We start from the raw sequence: 13,692 nt of genomic DNA, 5'->3' as shown, positions 1-13,692 counted from the left end.
ATGATATTCAAATCCCATTACCTAGTAACCCGAGAATGTACCCGTCAATATGAAGGTGAATCTTATACTTCGAAAGGAACGGGATAGGGACGAGAGCCATGGATGTGCGGTGTCACATGGGGGTCGTGTCACGCTTAACCTAATGGGGAATAGTGTTATCCCCTGAAGTAAAGCAAACACGCCGCGTAACTTTTTGATCTGCAACAGACATAGGACCCAGGACGGCATGGGCCTGGAATTTATCTTTGCAACCATTTTTAATCGATTAGATTTTAGCTTTCTTTCCAGCCTTTGTCATTATCCTTTTGCTCTGTGTTTTTCGGCCCAACCCGTTTGACGCGATCTCAACATCCCAAACACCCACCCGATCCGCGCTCCTATTATTCCTTACCGCCGATGAACACTTTGAATTTGTCATAATAATCTCGGCATCATGGAGGTCGCCTCATCAGGTGTGCCAAATGGCGCCTCAGCACCAGAGACCGCAGCTCTGGTTGATTCCGGCGCGGTCATTCAGTACTTGACCGAAGTGCTTCAGGTGACACTGGGAGCCCAAAGGTTCGAGCTGGAAAGCGCTGGGAGCTTGCTTTCGGAATCAAAGTACAATGAAACACTACAACGGTGTACACGATTTGCCTCGGAATCGCAAGTTGCACTCTATGTGCAAAAGGACATTGTGACAGTGGAGGAAACCGACAGTGAAACGGAGGACCAAGGTATGTCAAACCCAAGTGTATAGGCATTCAAAGATATGCTGCTAATTATGCCGCGAAGATACAGCGGTGAAATATGCCTACAATCTCTCCTCCGATATCTCGTCCGCTCCTACAACCGTATCCTCCGTGGCGATCATTAAACGGCCTGTTCCAATCGACATGAGTCTTCCGATAGCGTCGCAAGTCCAAGTCATGAATCTCCCCGGCCCCGCTACTCTCAGCAATACCACCGCCCAGCAGGGGAATTCCATGTCACCCTACCAAATCCTACATTTGATGATACACCATTGTCTGAGTCCTTACTTCGAATCCTACACTCGCAGCCAGGAGACAGCTATTGGCACGAAATCGAAAACGGATACGGAAGCGAAGACTGGTATCCCAGGAACAAAGAAGAGATTCGCAGATTTGGAGCTAGGGTTGATGCACCTCCAGCAGAATGTAGAAATTCCAGCTCTGAACCTGCCTCTTCATGAAATGGTGCAGGCTGCTCTTAAGGAAGCGGAAACACGTGGTATCAAACCGTCGGTCGAGTTGATTCCATCGGCGGTATTGGAGAGCAGCGCTTTCACAAACAGCATTCAGAATGTCGTGAACGGTTGGATTAGATCCATTCAGACAATCACTAAGATGTCCCGTGACCCCGACAGCGAATCTGCTTCTCCTGAGGTCAACTTCTGGCTGTCCTTAGAGGCTGCCTTGGAGGGAATCGAAGCTCAGCTCCAAAGCGATGGTGTTCGGTTGACTATGGACATTCTTCGCCATGCGAAACGATACCAACCAACCCTCAGTTTCGTGGCAGACACTGGGCTGAAAGAGGCCACTGAATTGGTCCAGAAGTACAACCAGCTGATGCGAGACTTTCCGCTCGATGAACTCCTGTCTGCGACCTCTTTGCAGAAGGTCCAGGAATCACTAAACTTGATTTTCACACACCTGAATAAAAAGTTAAAGATTTGCCCCTACCCCATTAAGCGGGCACTTTCGCTCGTTGAAGCAATCTCGGGCGATCTTGATAAGAAGATCCATGAGTTGATCAATGGACGTACGATCTTGCATCTGGACTATCGCGAGTTCCGGTCTTTGATGAAGACCACACAAGCGATTTGGCGCACTTGGGATGAGAACTTGAAGGAATTCACAAACGTTGCTCGTGAATCAACACGGCGTCGTAACGAAAAATTTATTCCGATTAAGATCAATGCGAGACACGACAAAACCCGCGAGCGGCTGAAGTACGTCGACACATTCAGGATCAACCATGAACAGCTCCAGAAAACCATTATCAACGTCCTAGGTCCCAACAGCTCTTCATCTGCCGAGAATGGAGCTGGAGTTGATGCTGACGGCGCTGTGATAGTCGAGGAGATTGGTGATGTTGATGCCGTAGAGGAAGTTGCGCACGCCTACGCTGCTCTCAAGAACGTGGACGTTTTGGATGTCTCACCGGAGGGATCTCTCACCTGGGAACAGGCTGAAATTGCCTACAGTGAGCGTACTTCCCGTGTTGAGAACTCTATCATTGCTCGTCTTCGTGACCGTCTGGCGACCGCCAGGAATGCCAATGAGATGTTCCGTGTGTTCTCGAAGTTCAACGCCCTTCTCGTTCGTCCTAAGATTCGTGGTGCAATTGGCGAATATCAAACGCAACTTATTGACAATGTCAAGCGAGACATCAGTGCTTTGCATGAGCGCTTCAAACAACAGTACGGTAATTCGGAAGCTCATGCTATGGCCCAACTGCGGGACCTGCCCCCCGTGTCGGGCGCCATTATCTGGACTCGCCAGATCGAGCATCAGCTTGATGGCTACATGCGAAAGGTCGAAAATGTTCTCGGTGAGAACTGGCACCTGCACGCAGAGGGCCAGAAATTACAGAATGAGGGTAACCTGTTCCGTAAGAAGCTCGATACCCGGCCTGTTTTCGAGTCATGGCTGTGGGATGTTCAACGGCGTCATTTTACAATTGCTGGACGGTTGTTTAACGTTGTGCGCAACCGATCTGCAGGAAACGTTTGGGAGCTGGCAGTCAACTTCGATGCTCAGATAATTGCCCTCTTCAAGGAGGTCCGCAATCTTATCTGGCTCAACTTCCAAGTTCCTCATGCTGTCAGCAATATCTCGAAGGAGGCTAAGCGTGTTTACCCCTACGCCATTAGCCTGATGGAGAGTGTTCGCACCCTGTTGCAGACCAATCGAGCAATCGCGTCGATGACCGATGTCAATATGCTTCTCAACGGCTACATGAACGATGCACAGATTATGGTTGCCAAGGGTATCCCTCTCCGGTGGGAGTCCTTCGTCCATTCTTACGAGCTACACGTCAAGCAGTCAGCATTGGCAAATGGCATGGAGGCATCGTTGCCTGGTCGGTCTGAAAGCAAGCATGTTCAATTTGTCCGTGAGTTTGCCATTTCAGCATCGACACTTCAGACGAAAACTACTGTTCTTGACGCCATCAATGAGAACATTCAGAAATCGATCCATGAACTCAAGACATGCCCATACGACTCATCAGCTTTCAAGCAACGCTTGGACAGCATCCAAGTTGCTGTTGATAAGCTTAACCTCGAAAATTACGTGAACCTTGGATACTGGGTTGCTGAGCTTAATGGAAGCATCGAGGCAATTCTGCGCGACCGACTTCTTCGCGCTGTGCGCGAGTGGATCATGACCTTCCAAGGTATCAACAACGAAAACTCGATTTCTCATCATCAACTTGCGACGGCCGAAGCGGATGCTTTGAATTACAAGATCCAGTTCCCTGAACTCTTCCACGAGATTCTGATGAGAAACCAAGTCCTCCATCTGGACCCGCCGTTGCAATTTGCACGCGCAAGCTGGTTCTCCCACTTTGATGCATGGCTCGGTGTGATTTGCAATCTGGAAAAGATCAAGCCCTCGCGTTACCAGATCTCCATTGTCGTGCAAAATGTTCGCCTGTCCGAAGTCTGCTTCTCCGACCTCCCGCAAAATTGCACCGATCAGCTCAATGAAGTCTACAATGTTGTCGAGTCCAGACTGAAGGATGTTTCTGAGTATGTCGATAAGTGGCTGCAGTTCCAATCACTTTGGGATCTTCGGTCTGAGCAGGTTTACGAAATCCTGGGAGATGATCTGTCTCAATGGCTTCAGCTTCTTCAGGAAATTAGAAAGAGTCGGGCTACGTTCGATACTTCTGAAGTCAGCCGCGGCTTCGGAAATATCAGGATTGATTACGAGCAAGTCCAAACCAAGGTGAATGCCAAATACGACCAGTGGCAGCATGAGATCCTCGTGAAGTTTGGTTCTAAGCTTGGCGGCCGCATGAGAGAGGTTCATTCCGAGATTGCTGCTGCCCGCAGGGACTTGGAAGGCCAAACCCTAGAGGCCTCTTCAACGGCGCATGCCGTGTCTTTCATTACCATTGTTCAGCAGTGCAAGCGGAAGACTCGAGTCTGGGAGCCCGAGGTTGATCTCTTCCGTCAAGGCCAAACCACACTCGCCCGCCAACGTTACCAGTTCCCGTATGACTGGCTTCACGTTGAGAATGTTGATGGTGAATGGGCAGCCCTTAACGAGCTGCTTAGCCGCAAGAGCAAAATTGTCAACGAGCAAACCGAAGCCCTGCGTGCAAAGATTAGCGCCGAAGACCACGTCATTGCCGGCAAGATTGCCGAAGTTATCGGTAAATGGAATGATGAGAAGCCGGTCTCTGGCACTATTCCACCCGAGGAAGCATCTCGCACCCTGAGCTCTTTCCAGTCTCGCCTCGAGGCTCTCCAGTCCGAGTTTGAGATGGTATCAAAGGCCAAGGAAGCTCTCGATCTTCCCCCAAGTTCCGAGTCATCACTTCCCCCCATCCTCGAGGAGGTCCAAGACTTCATGTCTGTCTGGGCTGCTCTAGCAACAATCTGGAACAGTCTTAATGACCTTCGCGATGGGCTGTGGACCAGCGTGCAACCTAGGAAGCTCCGACAATCTCTTGACAACTTGATCAAAATGACCAAGGAGATGCCCAGTCGCATGAGACAGTATGCTGCCTTTGAACACATTCAGAATGTTCTTCGGCAGCTGCTGAAAGTCAACTCACTTTTGTCAGACATGAAATCCGAAGCCGTCAAGGAAAGACATTGGCACAAAATTTACAAGAGTCTTAAACCCGACAAGCGTTTCTCTCTTGTCTCTTTGACCCTTGGTGATGTCTGGGATTTACAACTCGCATCAAGCGATTCCATCATTCGTGCTATCATTGCACAGGCACAGGGTGAGATGGCATTAGAGGAATTCCTGAAGTCTGTTCGGGAGACATGGCAGAACTATTCTCTGGACCTAGTACACTACCAGAACAAATGCCGCCTGATCAAAGGCTTTGACGACCTGTTCGCCAAGTGCAGCGAAAATCTGAACTCCCTCCAGGCCATGAGACATTCTCCGTACTACAAAGAATTTGAAGAAGAAGCTACATCATGGGAAGATAAACTGAACCGAGTCCATGTCCTTTTCGACGTATGGATCGACGTCCAGCGACAATGGGTCTACCTGGAAGGCGTCTTTACCGGCAACGCTGACATCAAGCATCTTCTTCCTTTGGAGTCGGGCCGTTTCCAGAATATTAACTCGGAATTCTTTACTGTCATGAAGAAGGTGTACAAATCTCCGTTCGTTTTGGATATTCTCGCAATTGTAGATGTTCAAAAGTCCTTGGAGAGACTGGCTGATTTGCTGAACAAAATCCAAAAGGCACTCGGTGAATATTTGGAGCGTGAACGTGTCTCATTTCCTCGCTTTTACTTTGTTGGAGATGAGGACTTGTTGGAGATCATTGGTAACAGCAATGATATTTTCCGTGTCGCCAAGCATTTCAAGAAGATGTTTGCTGGAATGTCAGGCCTTGTCATGGATGACGATAACAATATTGTTGCATTTACCTCCAAGGAGGGCGAAGAAGTCCGTTTGAAGAAAGAGGTTAACCTCCTCAAGACTCCTCGTATCAATGATTGGCTCTCCGCGCTAGAGAACAGCATGAAGTTGACTCTGGCAGAGCTTCTCGGCGAGGCCGTTGAACAATTTGGAGTTCTTTACCATAGCAGCGATGTGGACCGAACGGCTTTCAATGACTTCTTGTCTAACTACCCTGCTCAAATTGTGGTCCTCGCCAGTCAGGTCACTTGGACCAACGCAGTGCAACATTCCTTGGAGGAAGGAGGTGCAACCCTCCCTGCGTTGCACGGTTCCGAAGTTCGGATTCTCGAGTTGCTGGCTGCGACGGTGCTTGGTGAACTCGATCCGATCACTCGCAAGAAGTGTGAGCATATGATCACGGAATTCGTTCACCAGCGCGACTGCATCTCCAAGCTCATAAGTCTCAATGCCACAACGCCAACTCACTACCATTGGCTTCTCCAGATGCGTTATGTCTTCCACGATTCGGGCGATTTCTTGGAGCGCCTATATGTCCACATGGCCAACGCGAAGCTCGCCTATGGATTCGAGTATTTAGGTGTGCCTGAGCGTCTTGTCCGCACGCCTCTCACAGATCGTTGTTTCCTCACCCTTACCCAGGCTCTTTGCCAGCGACTGGGTGGTTCGCCATATGGCCCTGCTGGTACCGGTAAAACTGAGTCAGTCAAGGCATTGGGCCTGCAACTCGGTCGTTTCACCCTCGTCTTCTGTTGTGACGACACATTCGATTTCCAAGCAATGGGTCGGATTTTCCTCGGTATCTGTCAGGTTGGAGCGTGGGGTTGCTTTGACGAGTTCAACCGTCTGGAAGAACGTATTTTGTCGGCCGTCTCTCAGCAGATCCAGAACATCCAGATTGGTCTGAAAACTGGCGGAGATGGCGACAAGGCCCAAATTGAACTCGTAGGAAGACGACTCGCTGTGAACTCCAACACCGGAATTTTCATTACCATGAACCCTGGCTACGCTGGTCGTTCCAATTTGCCAGACAACTTGAAGAAGCTGTTCCGCAGTGTTGCCATGTCCAAACCGGATAAGGAACTAATTGCTGAAGTGATGCTTTTCTCGCAAGGTTTCAAGCAGGCCAAGTCTCTCTCCAAGCAGACAGTCCCCTTCTTCGACCACTGTGCTTCCCGACTTTCCAAGCAGGCTCATTACGACTTCGGTCTCCGTGCATTGAAGAGTGTTCTTGTTAGCTCAGGTGGTCTCAAGCGCGCGCGTCTGGCCAGTACCGAGGGAGATCTAGGCCCCGAGGATGTCATTGAACCTCAAATCATTGTTCAAAGTCTCCGGGAGACAATTGCTCCTAAGCTTATTCGAGAAGATGTAGAAATCATGCTGGAAATCCAGGTGGAAGACTTCGCTGGCGTGGATTATGTGCCTGCCAACTTCGAGAAACTCACCCAAGCGATCCGTGATATTGCTACCAAAGAGCAACATCTCGTCGACAGCGAGATGTGGATCACCAAGGCACTGCAACTCTATCAAATTCAATGCATCCACCATGGTGTTATGATGGTTGGTAAGTCAGGAGCCGGTAAATCAACTGCCTGGAAGATTTTACTGCAAGCGATGCAGCGCATTGAAGGCGTTGAGGGCGTCTCTCACATCATCGACTCTAAGGTCATGTCTAAGGAATCTCTCTATGGTAACCTTGACAGCACTACCCGTGAATGGACAGACGGTCTCTTCACTGGAATTCTGAGAAAGATCGTAGACAACCTCCGAGGCGAGGACAGCAAACGCCATTGGATTGTTTTCGACGGAGATGTTGATCCTGAATGGGTTGAGAACCTGAACAGTGTTCTAGATGACAACAAACTCCTCACTCTTCCCAATGGAGAGCGTCTCAACCTACCTTCAAATGTTCGCATCATGTTCGAAGTTGAAAGCTTGAAGTATGCCACGCTTGCCACAGTCAGTCGTTGCGGTATGGTGTGGTTCAATGCCGACACTGTTACTCCAACCATGATGATTTCCAACTACGTCGAAAGCCTCAGGACAAAGACATTCGAGGACCTGGATGAAGACAGTGCTCCCGCAGGGACAGCAGTAATCCGGACACAGGATGCCCAGGACACAGTTGCAACAATCCTCAAACAGTTCTTGGAGGTTGATGACTTGGTTCTCAGAGCTTTGGTGGAAGCAAAGAAATACAACCATATCATGGAGTTCACGGATATCCGCGCCCTCAACACTCTCTTCAGCTTGTTGAACAAGGCCTGCCGAAACGTTCTCGAATACAATGTCCAGCATCCAGACTTCCCTCTGGACTCTGAACAGATTGAGTCCTACATGTCCAAGAAGCTTCTTCTGACGCTGGTCTGGTCTCTTACCGGTGATTGTCCACTAAGTGATCGCAAGGAGTTCGGAAAATACATCACTGGAATGTCTACTATCGATCTTCCACCGGACGGCGATTCATCTCTGATTGACTATGACGTTCTTCTTCCCAGGTCTGACTGGACTAGTTGGCATTCACAGGTGCCCACGATTGATATCAACACACATTCCGTCACTCAAACCGATGTCATTATCCCCACGGTCGATACTATCCGTCATGAAGATGTGTTGTACTCGTGGCTTGCTGAGCATAAGCCTTTGTTGCTCTGTGGTCCTCCTGGATCCGGCAAGACCATGACATTGTTCGCCGCACTCCGAAAGCTCCCGAACATGGAGGTCGTTGGTCTCAACTTCTCGAGTGCCACCACACCTGACCTCCTGATCAAGACCTTTGAGCAGTACTGTGAGTACAAGAAGACTCTTAATGGTGTGGTGATGTCTCCGAACCAGATCGGCCGCTGGCTTGTCATTTTCTGCGACGAGATCAATCTTCCGGCCCCTGATCGCTACGGCACTCAGCGCGCCATCTCATTCCTGCGCCAACTTGTGGAGCAGAATGGCTTCTGGCGAACCACCGACAAGACCTGGGTCACCCTGGATCGCATTCAATTTGTTGGTGCCTGTAACCCTCCTACGGATGCTGGTCGTACACCGATGGCCGAGAGATTCCTGCGTCATGCTCCCCTGATCATGGTCGACTACCCCGGCGAAATCTCTCTCAACCAAATCTATGGCACGTTCAACTCTGCTGTGCTTAAGATCCTTCCTTTGCTGCGTGGATACTCCGAGGCACTCACTAGGGCCATGGTTCAGTTCTACCTCGAATCCCAAACCCGCTTCACGCCCCAAATCCAGCCCCACTACGTTTACTCGCCTCGTGAGCTCACTAGATGGGTTCGAGGTCTGTATGAGGCCATCAAGCCATTGGAAACCCTTTCTGTTGAAGGCCTGGTCCGCATTTGGGCGCACGAAGCCCTGCGTCTATTCCAGGACAGACTCGTGGATGAAGATGAGAGAGCTTGGACGGCAGATGCTGTTCGCCGCATTGCCTTGGAACATTTCCCTTCAATCGATGAACAAGAAGCATTGAAGGGTCCTATCCTGTTCTCCAACTGGCTGTCCAAGAACTACGTGCCTGTCGAACAGGAGAGTCTGCGTGAATTCGTGAAGGCACGTCTAAGAACCTTCTGCGAAGAAGAGGTGGATGTTCCGCTTGTGTTGTTCAACGATGTCCTTGAGCACGCGCTACGCATCGATCGAGTCTTCCGCCAGCCTCAAGGTCATCTCATTCTTATCGGTGTGAGTGGAAGTGGAAAGACAACTCTGTCTCGCTTCGTCGCTTGGATGAATGGTTTGAAGGTCTTCCAGATCAAGGTACACGGGAAGTACTCTTCGGAAGATTTCGATGACGATCTTCGCAGCGTTCTTCGCCGGGCAGGATGCAAAGGCGAAAAGATTTGCTTTGTCATGGATGAATCAAACGTTCTTGACTCTGGATTCCTGGAACGCATGAATACTTTGCTTGCAAACGCAGAAGTCCCTGGTCTCTTTGAGGGCGACGAATTCTCCTCATTGATGACTGCTTGTAAAGAGGGTGCCCAGCGTCAAGGCTTGCTCCTAGATTCGCAGGAGGAGCTGTACAAGTGGTTCACCTCGCAAATCGTTAAGAACCTGCACGTTGTCTTTACCATGAACCCGCCAGAGGATGGTCTATCTTCAAAAGCAGCTACTAGTCCCGCCTTGTTCAATCGTTGTGTCCTGAACTGGATGGGTGACTGGTCTGACCAAGCCTTGTTCCAAGTTGGCTCCGAGCTCACTCAATCGGTCGATCTAGACAAACCAAACTTCATCTCGCCTGATAGCATCCCAGTAGCATACCGCGAGTTGACTCTTCCAGCATCACACAGAGACACTGTTGTCAATTCCATGGTGTTTATTCACCACTCCTTGCATCGCTTCAATGGGCGGCTCCACAAGCAACAGGGCCGGACGACTTTCCTCACCCCTCGCCATTATCTCGACTTTGTTGCGCAGTATGTCAAGCTTTTCAACGAGAAGCGCGAGGATCTCGAGGAGCAACAACGTCACTTGAACATTGGTCTCGAAAAACTTCATGACACCGTCGACAAAGTGAGCGACCTTCGAGCTAGTCTCGCACAGAAGAAGACACAATTGGAGAAGAAGGATACGGAAGCGAACGATAAATTGCAGCGTATGGTCGCTGATCAGCAGGAAGCAGAACAGCGGAAGCACGTTTCATTGGAAGTGCAGGCCGCGTTAGAGATACAAGAGAAGGAAGTGGCAACTCGGAAAGAAGTCGTGTTGAACGATTTGGCCCGGGCTGAACCCGCTGTCCTGGAAGCCCAGAAGAGTGTCAGCAACATTAAGCGTCAACACCTCACGGAAGTTCGGTCCATGGGTAACCCTCCGGCTAGCGTCCGACTTGCCCTGGAAGCCGTATGCACACTCCTCGGACACACCGTCGATAGTTGGAAAACAATCCAAGGTCTCATTCGTCGGGATGATTTCATCGCCAGCATCGTTAACTACGACAATGAGCGCCAGATGACGCGCAGACACCGTACTAAGATGCAGAATGAATTCCTGTCGAAGGAAGACTTCACGTATGAGCGAGTCAACCGTGCCAGTAAGGCCTGCGGTCCTTTGGTGCAATGGGTTGAAGCCCAGGTCAACTACTCTGCGATCCTTGATCGTGTTGGCCCTCTACGTGAAGAGGTGGATCAACTTGAGGAGCAGGCCCTGCAAACCAAGGCCGAAGCTCAGGCCATCGAAAATACCATCAATGACCTCGAAACTAGCATCGCCACCTACAAGGCCGAGTACGCGGCCCTTATCAGTGAGACGCAGGCAATCAAGACCGAGATGAATCGGGTTCAATTCAAGGTCGACCGCAGTGTTCGTTTGCTTGATAGTTTGTCCTCTGAGCGTGGGCGCTGGGAAGAAGGGAGCAAGTCATTCGAAACTCAGATCAGCACTCTCGTTGGCGATGTTCTCATTGCAGCTGCATTCCTTGCATATGCTGGTCTTTACGATCAGCAATTCCGCAAGGCAATGGCTGAGGACTGGGTCCACCAACTGGCGGCATCTGGCATTCAATTCAAGCCTCACAATCCCATAACGGAATACTTGTCTAATGCCGATGAACGCCTGACCTGGCAGAGTCATTCTCTTCCCGTTGACGATCTTTGCACAGAGAACGCCATCATTCTCAAGAGATTCAACAGATACCCGCTTATTGTTGATCCATCTGGCCGTATTACGGAATTTTTACAGAAGGAAAGCAAAGATCGCAAACTCACTGTCACGAGCTTCTTGGACGATTCCTTTGTCAAGCAATTGGAGAGCGCGTTGCGTTTCGGAAACCCCATCCTTATCCAGGATGCCGAACATCTGGACCCAATTCTCAATCACGTTCTCAACAAGGAATACCAGAAAACTGGTGGTCGTGTCCTCATTCAATTGGGCAAGCAAGAAATCGATTTCTCGCCATCCTTCAAGCTCTTCCTATCCACCCGCGATCCATCTGCCACATTCCCGCCGGATATTTGCAGTCGTACCACCTTCGTCAACTTCACTGTCACCCAGAGCAGCTTGCAAACACAGTCTTTGAATGATGTCCTGAAATTCGAGCGGCCCGATGTCGATGAACGTCGCAACAACCTTGTCAAGATGCAAGGAGAGTTCAAGGTCCACCTTAGGCAACTCGAGAAGCGTCTTTTGCAGGCTCTCAACGAGTCCCGTGGTAACATTCTCGATGATGACAATGTCATTGAAACTCTTGAAACTCTCAAAAAGGAGGCTGCCGAGATTTCTCTGAAGATGGATCAAACCGAAGGTGTTATGCTCGAGGTGGACAACGTTACGCAGAACTACAGCATCATTGCCCGTTCCTGCAGTGCCGTCTTTGCGGTTCTAGAACAACTTCACCACATCAATCACTTCTACCAGTTCTCTCTGCAGTATTTCGTCGATATTTTCAACTCTGTTCTCTACCAGAACAAACGCCTTGCTCGGGAGAAGGATCATGCTGCGCGTGTCCAGATTATTGTTAGGGACTTGTTCATCAACACCTATAAGCGAACCTCCCTAGGTCTCGTTCAAAAGGATCGCATCACACTTGCCATTCTGCTTGCTCAAGCTACCCCATTCCCCATGGACAGGACCATTCTCGACCGCGTCCTGGATGAGACAGTGGAGGACGCGGATCTTTCAACTTCCGTGGAGGCTCGCGACCAAGTGATGACGAGGCTGGCCAACATGTCCCTCTTCAAAGAGCATATTCCAAACGTTACCCAAGAACAGTGGGATCGTTTCTTCGGCGAGGAGCTTGCAGAGAACGTGGTCCCGGTTATGTGGGACGAGAGTGTGTCGCAACTGGATCAACTGCTTCGGTCCTTGCTCCTTGTCAAGATTTGCCGCATGGACCGATTTGTTCCCAGTGCCGAGCGTTTCATCGAGGCGGTGTTCGGCCGCGAGCTGTTCGAGGGTGGTGCCGACCTAAAGGATGTAGTTGACCAGGTCACTGCAACCAGGCCCATCGCGCTCAGCTCCAGCCCTGGCTTCGATGCCAGTTACAAGGTCGACGCTCTTGTTGAAGCCACCCGCGCAACCTGCGCCAACATTGCCATGGGTTCTAACGAAGGTCTCGAAAGCGCGGACAAGGCCATCAGCAACGCAGCTGCAGTCGGTAACTGGGTGCTGGTTAAGAACGTCCACCTGGCGCCTGCTTGGCTGCAAAGTCTCGAGAAGAGGCTGGATTCTCTCAAACCACACAAGGAATTCCGTCTTTTCCTATCCATGGAGTCCAGCCCTAAGATCCCTGTCAATTTGATCCGGGCCTCGCGTGTGCTGATGTACGAACAGCCCGCGGGTGTGCGTGCCAACATGAAGGATTCCCTCTCTTCGCTGAGTGTGAGAGCCAGCAAGCCTCCAGTCGAAAAGGCCCGTGTCTATCTCTTACTCTGCTTCTTGCACGCCGTCGTCCAGGAAAGGCTCCGCTATGCACCAAGCCTTGGATGGAAGGGCTTCTGGGAGTTCAACGACAGCGACGTAAGTACCCTACATCCATTTATTTTTCACAGAGACGCTAACATTTCCCCCTCAGTACGAGTGCTCAGCCCACATCATTGACTACTGGGTCGATTCAGTGTCCCAAGGCCGTTCCAACGTTGCTCCGCAGAAGATTCCCTGGGAGATGATCCGCACTCTTGTCGCAGAGATGTACGGTGGTAAAATCGACGACGCAGGCGATTACCAGCAGCTCGAGAACCTGGTCAATAGCTTCCTTACACCCGCCGCCTTCGAGGACGGCTACAAGCTCGTCTCGGGTGTAGAGAACGACAATCTTTTGACGCTGCCGGAGACCACTAGCATGCGCGAGTTCGTCGTCTGGGTTAACAATCTGCCGGAGCGTGAACCCCCTACCTACCTGGGTCTCCCTGCCAATGCCGAGAAGCTCTTGTTGGTCGGCCATGGCCGTAAGATGATTTCTGATCTCTCGCGGGTTACGACTCTTCTTGATGAAGGAGAGCAGTTGATGGTCGATGCCTGATTTGTACCTGTTTTCGTTTAATTCTTTTTTTCCGGAGTTCCTAGAAGGGTTGTGTTCTTGTTCTACTAGCACCGCTGGCGGATTTCTATTTCTATTTCATGTTCTGAGTTCAATTGT

General features: G+C 50.4%; 1 protein-coding gene across 1 annotated transcript; it reads left to right on the top strand.

The window, feature by feature from the left end:
* Positions 1-433: 433 nt before the first annotated feature.
* Positions 434-13,575, top strand: N7518_001888 (uncharacterized protein; the record flags this gene model as incomplete). The annotated part of the gene is made up of 3 exons (XM_057182816.1): positions 434-716; positions 775-13,073; positions 13,129-13,575. The coding sequence occupies 3 exons, from the start codon at positions 434-436 to the stop codon at positions 13,573-13,575; spliced, it is 13,029 nt and encodes a 4,342-aa protein (XP_057044266.1).
* Between the last annotated feature and the right edge of the window lie 117 nt (positions 13,576-13,692).

The sequence above is a fragment of the Penicillium psychrosexuale genome, assembly GCF_028828465.1.
Source record: "Penicillium psychrosexuale strain IBT 29551 chromosome Unknown utg000002l, whole genome shotgun sequence".
Lineage (NCBI taxonomy): Eukaryota > Fungi > Ascomycota > Eurotiomycetes > Eurotiales > Aspergillaceae > Penicillium > Penicillium psychrosexuale.
This window is presented reverse-complemented; position numbering and strand designations above follow the sequence as displayed.